Raw genomic sequence first — 13,683 nt, forward strand, 5'->3', positions numbered from 1 at the left:
GCTCATGCTCTCTCAAATAAAATCTTAAAAAAAAAAATCATTTCTCTCAGAGCTCTAACACCAGTAACGTTAACTATGTCCCTCTCTTCAATTTCCCTGGAACCCATCATTTACGGAGCTCCTGCCAGACACGGCGTCGGCGGCCTCCGTGGCAAGGCGATACAACAGTAAATGAGCAGCCCAGGTTCTCCCCGACCAGTACGTAGTAAGCAGCTGTAAACTCTGTGAGGACAGGGAAGTGAACCACAATGAACAGCCACACCTGCAAATGGAAAGGACCTAGTTTCTCACTCCAGACTTGGAAAGCACTTAAAATGCCCCATTCCTAAAACTGAAAGGCATGGAGAAATCACTGCCCTTTCCCACAAGCAAAACCACAAGGCAGCCTGGCGACACTGACGGGCCTTGACCACCTCCCCTGCAGATTAGGCTGAGGCTCCTAACCCTGAGCAGCTCTTCTGCTCGGCTGAGGTAAAGGGCTCACTCCAGCCTTCAGCTTAGGTGGGGGGGCTTCTTCTCTGAGTGTGGTCCCGGGAACACCAGCACCACCCGGGAACTTGGCAGAAATGCCAATGCTCAGCTGCTGCACACCTACTGGGTCAGAGCCTCAGCACTGGCTCAGACCAAGAATCATCTGGTTATTGTGCTCAGAAAATACCCCACTAATTGTCTTCCTTCTCCTGAAGCCGTAAAACTCTTCGGCAAATTTGGCAGCTGAGACGGTGAAGTTCTCCAGGGCAAACTTCTCGGGAGGCCGTGCGCTCCGGGTCGGGTTCGTGCGCCGGGTGATCTGTCCCTCTGAGAAAGCCCGCCTTGCTGTTCTCTTCTTCTGAAAACAAGAGCACAGACGCATGCAACCACGTGCTTTCCTTGGACAAAGGCCCTGTGGCAACAGACTCTATCCATCGGTACTGGAATCAGTAATTATAAAGGAGTTCTACTTACAGAAGCGGAGTTCGGGGTTCGTACTGGGAAGAAATCGGGCATAGAGTTCAGTTCTGCCAGTAACTGAGCGAGCTGGGGTTCAGAACAGAAGAAAGGATCTCACATCAGTACTGCCCCGCCTCGTTCATCTACCACCTTATCCCCAAGTCCTCAGGTTTGCCAACATGAGAAACTGACTCAAGTAGCTCAGGTATGATTCTCAAGAACTGCTATATTTTTAGCCTCAAAGGTAAAGATTTTTATCTCCAGAGGTGAGATGCTGGGATCGTCATTCATAGGAATAAAGTCTATGCCCATTCTCTATATATAAAGACCATCATATCATATCCGATGGACGGGTCCCTGGAATGACGGGGTCACTGATGAGAAGTGTGACCCTGGAACAGATCATCATGCACACCTATGTCAGGTTTCATCAGGTTCAAAACGAAAGGCTCAACTAGATTGTTCGGACAGTTATTTAGAGCTCCAAAAAAACTCTAAGTTGATTTCTCATTAATAATTTATGAAAATATTCCCAAATAAACACCTAAGAATACCAAGTGACAGGCATTAATATTCCAGTCAGTTCGGATTTTTAATTTTAGATTTATACAAATGTGTAGGTGTCACTAAAAAATCATGAACATAGTTATTTTAATGAGATGCAGATAGAGTGCTAAAAATTTCCCTTAGCTAATAAGCATAAATATGTCTTAGGATAAGTTTCACTCAAAAGTAGGCTTTTTATTTTCTTACTAGACATCTAAGACTGCATATACAGTACATTATGCTTTTTAAAAAGAAAATATTAAAAATACACCAAAATGCTAAAAGTGGTTGAATGGTAGAATTCTTTTAATTCTGTATATACAAAATTATGAAGCAAACAAGCTACTGACCGAATATAGAAAAACCAAATACACATAAAAACTTCCCCGTGTGCCATCATTCATTCCAGCGAAGATGTGTTCACGCGATTCAAAACTGTTCAGTTGAATACCTAGGCCTCCTGCATTCCCTCACCTGAGGTCTTCAAGCCCCAGTGGGTCATCAAAGAAGGGTCTCTCGTTGCAAGCTGCCTGCCTATCCTGCCCACTGCAAACCTTCCGTGGGCTCCTCGACACTCTCCACACTCCGCTCCTTTCTGCTGGGAACCAGCTAGCTGTTCAGCCCTCCCCTCTCCAATACCACTTCCTATTTAGAACTTAACTCTGTAATGGACAGTAAGCAGCAGGAGGTCATCGTACCAGGAAGTAGAGCTAAAACGGTCCAGGGGAGTCGCTTTCTGTTCCCAAACCAGAGCTGATCAGGTAATAACTGGCTGGGGTTCGGGAACAGAGGAAGGATGCCCAACACCCAGATCACGTATCCTGACAGAAGCCAGAGCAGCAGTTCTAAGGGCAGTCCCTGGAGCCTCAGCGCCCGGTGCCAGCTCCCGGCCCGCCTGCCGCAGGGCCTTACCATGGCTTTGTTCTCCTTGATGTTCATGGTCCTCTTCAGCAGTGCATCCGAGCCCTCCTGGCCCTCATCCCTGGAGTCGTCCTCAGACTCTGAGACCGAATCTTCCCTTTCCTTCCCCTGTCTGCAGCTTCTCTTTCTTCCAAGAATTGCTTTTTTACTGTCCTGTAAGCGTGTGCTAGAAAACAGTGGCTCCGAAGAACTGTCATCTGATTTTTTTGCCAGTTTCTTGGTGGGGAACTGAAAGGCTACTCGAAGACCAATACTGCTCCTCCTAGGCCTGCTTCTTCTAGGTGTGGCCTTTCCTCCTTCATCCGCCTCCTCTTCCTCACTCACTGAAGACGCCTCACCAGCATCACTCAAATCTGACTCCACAAGCTAAACAAAAGGAGAGAAAAGAGACCACGTTTCCCAACAGACCTCCCCAAACACATTATCTAAAAGCACTCTGACATTATTGCAGAGAGAAAAATGAGAAGAAAGCTTCCCCTTCCTACTGTGAGCTCCCGCTGAACTCTTCAGTTAAGTGCTCTGTTGAGGCATCTGGTGGAAGAGCAGGCATTCTACTGCTGCCCTCTGGCCCGGCCCCGGCAGACTTCTGCCTTCACTGCATGGGCTGGAAGCAGGACACTGACAAAGGAGGGCTCCCCCACTGTGGAACGGCCAAGTATTATGGGGACTGGCCAAAGAAAAGGGTGGGCATGGCGTTAAGGGTCGTCTTCAGATGACAACGGAGTGCTAAGGGGAAGAATACTATTCTGTGCTGAAAAGAGGGAACAGGACTCGGGTAGAAGGACAGGAGAGCTGCAAGCAGATGACCAGCCAGCGGGGTCAGCAGGGGAGCCTTATCCCCAGCACATGATGGGTCTTCACTCCCAGGAACGTCCCCTCCCTTTTCTGCAACCTGTAGAGCCACAGGGTGAAATCAAGGCAGACAGCCCGTGGGGTGTTGCGAAGCACCCATTCTGTCAGCTCAAGAAACTCTTGCCCCCAATTTTCTGATTCCGCTTGGCATGTAGGTTTCTGGCATTAAAGTGGAACTCAGTCTTACACATGAGAACACAGAACAGAAGGCAATGGCAGGGTGACATTATCCAGGCGGCAGGGGGTGACATCTCAGATGCCAGGGGACTCTTAGCAATGGCAGAGCGAGGCTTGACTATGGAGATCAAGGCCACCTCCTTCCTTTACCACACGCTGACACCCTCTGTCAGGGACTCTGGACAACGGGGCTGCTGTGAGGAGAGCAGGTAGCCAGCATCACAACGGGCCCAGGACTGAGGTAGATGACCCTGCTTCCTCCTCGGTGACCATCCCCCCCAAATTCTAGCTGGACTCAAAGATAAGGCAGAGGACGGCACCTGGCTGGCTCAGCCGGTAGAGCACGTGACTCTTAGGGTGAGCTCAAGCCCCACACTGGGCATGGAGCCTACTTAAAAAAATTTTTAAATGTATTGGGGCGCTTGGGTGCCTCAGTCGGTTAAGTGACTCTTGATCTCAGCTCAGGTCTTGATCTCAGTGTTGTAAGTTCAAGCCCTGTGTCAGGCTCCACACTGGGCTGGAGCCTACTTAATAATAAAATAAAATAAAAAAGGAAAAGGGAGGGGAAAAAATCTGGAATCCAAATTGGTGGGAATGGAGGATCCAATTTTAGGAAGACAGTGTTGGGGAACTTCAGAGGAACTATCTCTCAGATTGGCTTTATTTATCTTCATCATCCTCTAAACCATATCTCTTTGCTAAGGACTCTGCGAAGGACTAAAGTAGACAAGAGCAAACTGTAACCACCAGTGGAGGCCAGAGGCAAAGCACACAGGGCCTCTTCACGTATGGCTAGAAGACCACGAGACACCAAGAGGCAGTAACATCTACTATCGGAAAACAGGGTCTCACCAGTCCCCACTAGGTGGGCAGGAGGTTGGGGAGGGAGGCCAGAATGCTTGTTGGCTCACTGAATTGTAAAATAAAATTTGCAGCTGGACCTGCCCTAAGCTATGAGTTACATCAGTCAACACGTCAGAATTCATACCCCAAATGTATAGACTAGGAACGGGGAAGGGGGGGGGGAACCAACAAACTTTTGGAGTAGTCTTCCCAGTGCTAGAAACACAGATTCTCTGAATAACCTGTCATCACTTAGCTAAAAATTAGAAGTTACTGAGAGGAGATGATAGCCATTAGGGTTTGGGAAGAATTTTAGTGTCTTGCTGGCAGAGAACTGGAGGCTTGCTGGCCAGAACAAATCAACTGCCTCACAAGCAGCTTCTGTAAAGAAAGCCAAAGGAGGGCTGGTGACTGCAGGCTGGCAGGGGCTCCGTGCTGCTACTCGCTGGGAGGGGCAGGGTGGGGGATCAACATCAAACGAGGCAGTCTACCATTAGGGCTTTCAGGCCTTAAGATGCCCCCAGGAAAAGGTGAGGAACAAAGCAAACCTACTAGTTACAGCTTATTTAAATTTCTACACAAGTTCCACGCCAGCCGTGGTTCCTTAGCAGCTTCTGAATGTGAAAAGGTTTAACCTGTATCCTTTATCTTGATACCAAAGGAGGAGAAACGGTGGACCGATCTGGGGGGATAAACGTATGCTATTTTTCAGTTAGCAGAAAACATCTTCATGCCTGGAAAAAACCCGAAGGCTGTTCTTTAGAGGTACCCTGAGATTCAAATACTAATTGGCAGTTCACTGGCCTCAGTATAGGGGAGCGAAGGAAGAAATCATCAAGTCTCCTAAAGGTCAAGTGCTAAGAGCAGACTTCCCTCAGGAGTCAGACAAGTCCAGGTCATCTTTATCATTGAAACAGCATTTCAGCATCCAAATCAAGAATACACAGGGAAAACTCTTGAGGTTTGTACCACAGCTAAATTTTGGCCAAATTAACTCCAAACTTAAGAACATGACTTTACACACAACAAGAAATGACTTTAAGGAACTTGCTATTCCTAGGCAGACGGTCCTCTTTCCAGATAAAAGATGTTCCAGAAAGTCTGAAATAAATTCTTTCAGAAGGACAGTAAGGGACACCTGAAACATGTCCTCCCAAACCCCTAAGGTACCAAGGAAAGACAACTGGAGCGATTAGCTTTAGAATAGCCATTTCTATATTGTGTTAACTGGCTTAGAAGATAAACACGTAAGAAAAAGTCATTCATTTGTGAAGTGACTTATGAGAAAATACAGTTCAGAAACAGGACTGAAAATATGACAACCCACACTCTACCGTCTTGATAATTATTACCATGACTTCTGAGTTACTATTTCCATTCAGGTCATTCTGTGTAAATCCTTCAAATTCTTCGGTCTCTGAGTCAGTGTCCTCTATAAAAATTCTTCTTAGCTCTTCCGTGAAGTATTTGGAATGGAAACGTACATCTTGCTAAATTAAAAACACAAAATATCATAAAGAAAGAACAACAGAGGTGACCGGGGGCTAAGGGGACTAAGAGTTGTTTAATGGGGAGTTTCTACACTTAAAAGATAGTAAAATGATAAGTTTTATGCTACGTATATTTTACCACAATAACCACACACACATAGATGCATCTTTCTATATATCACAGAAACAGAACTGAACAATTTGAAAGCATCAAACAACTGCACCATTTCTAGAAGTCAGCAGAGCCACAGGCTCAGCTGCTTTTGTGATTGGTGCACACGGATGGAATTCAGTTTCTCCTGCCAGGGCTGGCCATCAGGAAGGTCTGCTCTCACACACAAGCGAACACACACGGGAAAGAGCCAGGAGGAGAAACCCCGGCTCCCTGCCACAGGCTGGCCCTCCTTCCTAGCAGCTACCCAAAGCCGTCTCCTCCAAGTCCGTGAGCATACCTCCCGCCTCCCTCCCAGACACAGCAAGTTTCTGTGCAGGAAAGGGCCAGAGTCCTTCCCACCCCTTCCTGCCCACTGCTGAGGAGGGTGCCTCCCATGGCAGGGGTGGACAGGAGCACCAACCCCCTCCTCCCCCAGCCTCCAGGAGAGCCTCTCCTGCAGGAGGTGGGAGGCCAGCAACCACCGACAGGTGGCAAGTGAGCAGAAGGAAAGATGCTCTAGGACACCTAAAAAGGAAAGACATTTTCAAATGACGTTCTCTGTCTTTTGAACCAATAAAAGGCAAGAAACCAGGCTCTCTAAATGGTTCTCTTGAAAGAAAGGAGGGAACAGACAGACCTGCAGTACAGAAAGGAGACCCGCAGACTGGCCTCCTCCAAGCTGGCAGCCAGGGCTGGAGTCCGTGTCCCCAGTTGCCTCTGATGTCTCTTCCTCCCGCACCCGATATAGCAATGACCCTCATCACAGCACATGTGGTTAGAGAATCTTTATCTCCCCCACTGCCTCTCCCTGACTTTAATTATATACTTCTTCAAGCTCAGATCATTTCTGGAGAAAAATAGATGTAATAGATGAGTAGGAAAATTTACAGGGGGATAGAGAAAGAAATGTCTATATCCAGCATTTTTTTTAAGCTTAAATGTCTCCTATGAATTATTATGGGTAATTGGAGTGAGTGTGCTTGGAGCTAAATTACTTTGTTCCTTTGTTGATAGCTGTGGTGCAGCTGCTTGGGGGGAAAAAAAAAAACCACAAAAGGGAAATTTCTTTAAAGTGAAATTGAAATGGCATCTAAGGAAGACCAAAGTCAACACTGCTGCATACTATGTGCAAGTTCATGCAGCTTCTCTTGGCCGGTTAACACGGCTCATGAATGTGTGGGCTCAGGGTGAAGAAGCAATAGGCCCAGGCTGATTTTTAAGGAAAACTGGTGCATAGCTGGTTGCCACGAAAACCCACCACAAACCTGCCACCTCCAAGGGCAGGAAACATCTGGCTCATGGAGCCCTGAGCTGGCCCCTGCAGGTGGCTCTAGGGCACATGTGGGTCTATGTGTACATTTCATCATACACCTGTTGTCCCTGCCTAGGGCCCAGAGAGAACAAGTCACATCTTAAAGCAGCAAGTTCCAACCTTCCAGTCCTTTGGCTCGCTTTACCCGTTGAGCTGGCCTCACAAGGAAGTGGTCAGCCTGGGAGAAATCAGGATCTTTGGTGACCAGATTGAACCCCAAAACAACTTAGCCACAGTCCTAAACCCCTGCTTTTCTTCTCCTCATTCCACAAGATATAAAAACTCTTTTGGGGGCACTTGGGTGGCAGAGTCAGTTAAATGTCCGACTCTCGATCTCAGGTCTTAATCTCAGGATCGTGAGTTCAAGCCCACTTGGGGCTCCACACTGTGCATGGAGCTGACTTAAAAAACAAAAACAAAAAATTGTTCTTAATGTGAGTCTGTATAAAACAAAATATCCACTCCATGGTCTCACTGCAGTCTTGGTTACAACTCTCACGTAGCAGTTTGCTCTCCAGAATTTGTGACCCTTTAAAGTCAGTAGCAGGCAGTATGCTCTGGCCCTGGGTTCCCTGTATCTACCTCCCATGATCGAGAACGTAAGCAAATAATAGATGAGAAGTGGAGCTAACAGAGTGGTTACACTTTTTATCTTGAAGCTCACGGGACATGAAGAAACCGACTAGAAAATGATGGTGAGCTGAACCAGTTAGACCAGCATTCCCATCTCAATTCCACCCTGCGGGGACTCATTCACTAATGGGTGCTGAACGCACGGAACATGAAAGGCAAACACGAGTAAGCAGTCCAACCCAGGAAAGCTGGACAGCATCGTTCACGTACGAGACGCCTCCTCCCACTGAGGAGGTAAGGGTTTAAGTGGGGCAGTGCGACAGAGGTGAGGATCAGTGTCATGAGGGAGACGGAGGGAGGGAGGGAGGAAGGAAGGAAATCCGGTAAAAATTCAGGCAGCACCAGCATCTGAACTGGATCTGCACCGGGGCAGACTAGAAAAATGAGGAGAGGACACACAAGCAGAACGCACAGCATGGACCAGTGCCTACAGCAAGCGGAACGGTGTACAGGGAGGGTGTCCGTGCGGCTTCTGGTCCCCTGCAGCACAGAGGAGCAGTGAGAGGGACGAGGCTGCCAAGTCATGCTCCCAGATTTCAAACATTCCGGCCTGGACACTTCTCAGACGTGGGGGCTTGGACGAGTCGCCTTGCTGCCCTGAGCGTCAGTTCCATCCCCCGTGAAACTGTCCCTGGCAGGTGCGTGAGTTCCGGGGGAGCTGTATAAAAAGCACACGGTCACGGGCCATCTCGGGCACACTGGCGTCCCCACCTCGGCAGGGGGAGCAGGGCAGGCCTGACTGCGCGGAACGAGCAGTGCTCAGAGCAGCAAAAGCAGCTGCTTTGGCTTTTTTGTTTTAGATTTTGGTATCTGAGTACAGTCAACACACAGTGCTATGTTAGTTTCAGGGGCACAACACAGCGTTTCACCTTCTCTAGGCCTCATGCTGCGCTCACTAGTGTAGCTGCCGTCCGCTGCCATCCAACTCGGCGACAGGATCGTCGCCTATATCCCCTGTGCTGTGCCTTGTTTGCTCAGTCACTGGAAGCCTGCCCCCCGCTCTCCTCCCCCATCTTGCCCATCTCCCTCCCCGTCCCTGCTGGCAACCATCAGCTTGTTCTCTGTATAAGTCTGAATCCGCTTTTTGCTCATCTATTGTATTTTTTAGATTCCACATGAGTGAAATCCTGTGGTATTTGTCGTTCTCAGTCTGACTGATTTCACTGAGCATACTATCCTCTAGGTCCATCCGCGTTGCCGCAAGTGGCAAAAACCTCGTCCTTTTTATGGCTGCATAATATTCCACTGTACATATCCTCAGCGATTCCTTATCCATTCTTCTACTGAGGGACACTTAGGTTGCTCCCCTCTCTAATCAACAGGAAATGCAAATCAAAACCACAATGAGGTATCACCTTACACCTGTCAGAATGGCTAAAATCAAGTGTTGGTGAAGATGTGGAGAAGAAAGTGGGAGAAAAAGGTGCTCACGCACTACTGGTGGGAATACAGTTGGTGTGGCCACTGTGGAAAACAGCAGGGAGGTTCCTCAAAAAAATAAAAATAGAACTACCCTATGATGCAGTAATTTCACTACTGGGTATTTACCCCCCCCCAAAAAAAAAACCCCGTAATTTGACCCCCGTTTACTGCAGCATTACATTTACAACAGCCAAGATATGGAAGCTGCTTTGTTTCCAGAGAGAGGAAGAGACCAGGGGGAGTGGAAGCAGGTGGCTGGCGGGTCAAATGAGACAGCACGTAGAGTGTGGACCACAGAGACCAGGGAGGCCCCTGAACCCGGGGGGCAAGACCCGCCCGCACAGAGGCCAGAACATGCGCAGGCAGCCACGCGATCAAGCAGGTACTTCCCTATATAATTTATTGCCTCTCCTGCACCTGCCCAGTCGAAGCAAGGTAGGGTTTAATTTACAGTCTTTTAAGAGAGGCTACAGTCCAGGGAAAATGAAGAATTTTAAGAGCCACGATGAACGCAGAAGAAAATGCCACCGAAGGCTAGCAATTTTGACTGGCCATGCTCCCCGCTAAGGCACAACAAAAACCTCCAGGAAACCAGCTCTCAGAGAAATGTAACTTGTGTTTGCCAGAGATCCAAGTAATTCAAGAAAGAATAACGCCCTCCCTGGCAATTCCAAGAGTGAGATGCCCAGAGAATCATGCTCCGGGAGCACGGCGACACGACTGGCTCATGGCAACCACATGGTCCTGCACAGCACTGTGCGGTGGCCCACTGCTGTGTGGGCCCAGCCCTTCCCTGCTGGCTGAGCAGGACCACTATGAATGCAGCCTCGGCAGTCTGCAGCCCTGAGGTTGCAAAGAAAATGGATCTGATCATGGGAGGCCCCATTAAAAAAAAAAAAAATTATCGTACACAGAAAGGGCTTAAACAAAGTGATCTAGGTACTCTCACTGGTTCTTGAAACATGAAGGCAAAACGCTTATAAAATAAATGCTCGACAGTTAAGCACTATCACCAATCTCAGACCAAATTCAAATAAAAGAATATCCGAACCAAGACCCAGGCTTCCAGAAGACCGTGCCTTCCATGAAAGGAAGCATCCGTACCTGTTTCCCTGACTCCAGTGAGTCGAAACTATCACAGCTCTCCTCTGATGAGAGGGTTTCCATGGGAACATCATCTCGGAAACCGACAAACTCTTCATCATCACTGGGGGCGTTAAAGATGTCAGCCACTTCTTTAGGGATCTGTTTTGGATTCAGAAAAGAAGAAGGATCAAACCAGGGGCTGTTATCATCACTTAGGGATATTTTCTAGAGAGCAGGAGGAATTAGCATCTCCTAGCTCTATCGATCTGCTGTGGTCGCCCGGGGAGCCCAGCAACCCCCAGAGCAAAATGTGCTTCAGCTTGAAGGTGGGGGAAGGCAGGACAAGACTGTTCTCAAACTCTAGAGATCTATCCTATCTTACAAACAATGTCAAGGCCATACCTAGACAGAAGCCATGTGTGATCTCTTCACAAAAAATAAACAGTCTTCGGTTTCTGAGAAACCAATGATCTATTTTTCTCCTACAAGTGGATTTGTCTTTAAATTGTCAACTATGTCAAAATACAGTATTACTAAGCTCCTCTTTTCTTCCTTTCCACCTACAGCTCTTTTTCTGTTGTCATCTGCTGATTCAGACATGGAAATTCATAAAATGAAATAAGTAGCTTTTTTGTTCCTTATCTATATTCTCAATCGAGTAGTTTCAGAATTCCAAGAGAATTTAAACACATACATTATAGGCAGGTATTCTGGGAATGTTGTCAGCACACTTCATCTAACAAGTATGTATCTGTTCAGTTCACTTTCATATGTTGACTATTTGTTCCTAACTCTTTCTTTTGAAAAAGTTCAAACCCAGAGTAAGGTGAAGGAATGGTACAAACATCTAGATATTCTTCAAGGGGAGCCCCCATGTGTCACCACGTTTGCTTTCTGTCTCTTTCAACAAACATCAAGTGGAACCATAGGCATTTGTTAGTATTTCAGTTTCTGACCTAGACAGTCACTTGGTATGAGTCAACATAATCCATGTGTATTTATTTTTTTTAAAGATTTTATTTATTTGAGAGAGGGAGAGAGCACAAGCAGGGGGAGGGGCAAAGGGGAGAGGGAAAAGCAGACTCCCCCTTGAGCAGGGAGCCCCGTCCGGGGCTCGATCCAAGGACCCTGAGATCATGAACCTGAGCCGAAGGCAGACACTTAACCAACTGAGCCACCCAGACGCCCCAACCTGTGTATATTTAAAGGAAACGGCAGACATCATACTAATTCACCCTAAAATACCTTAGCACATACCTCCTGAAAATAAAAACACTCTCCTAGAGCCATAAAACTACAATCATACCTAAAATAATTCAATAGTATCATTTACTACAAGTTCATATTTAAATGTCTGCAACTGTCCCCAAAATGTCTTTAATAACTTTTGGGGGACAAAGGGGATCCATTCAAGCAAAGACCATGCATTGTTTTTTTAATGACACTATTTTTTGTTGCTTTTCATAACACTGACATCATTTAAATAGCCCAAGACAACAGCCTTATCAAATGTCATACGTTCTGAACTTATCTGATTGGTTCCTAATACATTTAAGCGAAATATTTTCGGCAACAATTCTATACAGATGACATGCACTTCTCAATGCAATGCATAAAGAGGCACAAAATATCAGATTATCCCCTATTAGTGTTTTTTAACATAATTATGTAATTTTTCAAACAATCCTACACAGGACAGTATAATGAACACACACACGGACGTCGGAGCACTTCTGTGCCATGGCTAATCTTGTTCTGTCTGTATCCCGACCCAGCTGCCCCCCTTCCACATTATTTTGAAGCAAATGAAGATACAGTATCATTTCACCCTGTATCATCAGCACATACACAGTCTACTCGTATCATGATTTGAATAAGGTCCATATTTTGGTCAACAGGTCTCTAAAGTCTTTTTTCACAGGTCCTCTTTTTCCTTTGACAAAACGATGACTACTTCACAGGTAGTACTACATTCTTAGAAAGCAAATGTCTTGCTGTCTCTCGTTTTTAGTGGTAATGCTCTTTGATTACATTAAGGTGGGATGTACCATATTTCTCCTTAGCAAAAATACCTTTTCCCCTTTGTATTTAGTAAGAAGTATGTACGGTGATATTTGATATTCTATGACTATCCTTCCCCCCGACTGATAACAATTCACTCTGGTTTTGGCATCCACTGAGAGCTCTTACCTGAATCAATGATTACACGTTAGAGGTTGCAAAATGGTCATTTTCAAATTCTATCCATTCTACATATATTTGCTGGCATTCTTCTATAACACAATATTCTCTCTCTCTTGCTGTCTCTCCCTTTCTCTGCATCTCTCGCTCCCATGTGGATTCACAGAATTTTTTTTATTCCACGGGCTATGATCCATTGTCACCTTTCTTTCTGATGCTCAAATTGTCCTAAATTTGGCCACTGGGAGCTCCTTCAAGCCAGTTTCTGTGTCCTTTTGACACAACCCTAATGGTCTTTGAGCACCTCTGCTTTCCGGCACAAGGGTACCAAGCTAGCCTTATACTTGACCTGCCCCAGCCCTGGGATCAGCCACTTCCCCAAGGTGCACAGGCATTCCGAAATCAGATGTGAGGACTCGGTATGCTCCTTGCTAGTTAAGTATCATTACTTCTCGGCTCTTTGGACAGAGTAAGGATCTTTTAAATGTCTTAAATCACACATTCACGGTGACACCTTGAATTCAAATCCAAAATGGCAGGTTTCTTCCTCACCTCCCTCAATCCCACATTATTTCCCTTCCCCCACAATGAAAGCTCCAACTCTCAGTATTTCTCATACACTTACCCATTTGCTTCATCTACAATACGTACAAAACAGTTTCAAACTTATACCACCAACACCACTACCAACAATAACCGTCAACAACAATCAAGTATAAGATTTCTTTGTAGTTCTTTCTATCCTTGGGATATAGTCCCGCTATTTCCTAGATCTTTGCCCTGAGATAATCTGACAATCACTGTTCGTGGGGATGCAAAGGTACTTAATACTTCACATTTCATCATGTGAATATTAAAGAGATGCCCTCAAGGGTTGAAATTTTAATATAATAATTTTTACTGCTATACCTTTTTTTTTTTTTTTTGAGAGAGAGGAAGGGGAGGGGTAGAGGGAGAGAGAGAATCTTAAGCAGGCTTGATCTCACGACCCTGAGATCATGACCTGAGCCGAAATGAAGAGATGAATGGTGAACTGACTAAGCCACCCAGGCGCCTCGACTGCAACAAGACATTTTTATGTGAAACAAGCATTTAGAATTATTACCCCTCACAATAACTCTGTCCTTGTACAACCC

At 46.3% G+C, this 13,683-nt stretch overlaps 1 protein-coding gene across 2 annotated transcripts in view; it reads right to left on the bottom strand.

Annotated features, from left to right (window-relative positions):
* Positions 1 to 13,683, bottom strand: part of CDCA7L (cell division cycle associated 7 like) — a 41,993-nt gene that overhangs the window by 2,874 nt on the left and 25,436 nt on the right. Inside the window, exons 2-6 of one of the 2 annotated variants that reach the window (XM_025873000.2) lie at positions 10,385 to 10,525; positions 5,622 to 5,759; positions 2,389 to 2,763; positions 946 to 1,017; positions 659 to 826 (exon numbers count right to left, since the gene is read on the bottom strand). In XM_025873000.2, the coding sequence (XP_025728785.1) occupies positions 659 to 826; positions 946 to 1,017; positions 2,389 to 2,763; positions 5,622 to 5,759; positions 10,385 to 10,525 (894 nt within the window). Of the gene's footprint in view, positions 1 to 658; positions 830 to 945; positions 1,018 to 2,388; positions 2,764 to 5,621; positions 5,760 to 10,384; positions 10,526 to 13,683 lie in introns of both variants that reach the window. The other variant, XM_025872999.2, reaches the window with a different exon arrangement.

The sequence above is a fragment of the Callorhinus ursinus genome, unplaced genomic scaffold (assembly GCF_003265705.2).
Source record: "Callorhinus ursinus isolate GAN/ISIS: 27379988/994484 unplaced genomic scaffold, GSC_fseal_2.0 scaffold12, whole genome shotgun sequence".
In the NCBI taxonomy this organism is placed as follows: domain Eukaryota; kingdom Metazoa; phylum Chordata; class Mammalia; order Carnivora; family Otariidae; genus Callorhinus; species Callorhinus ursinus.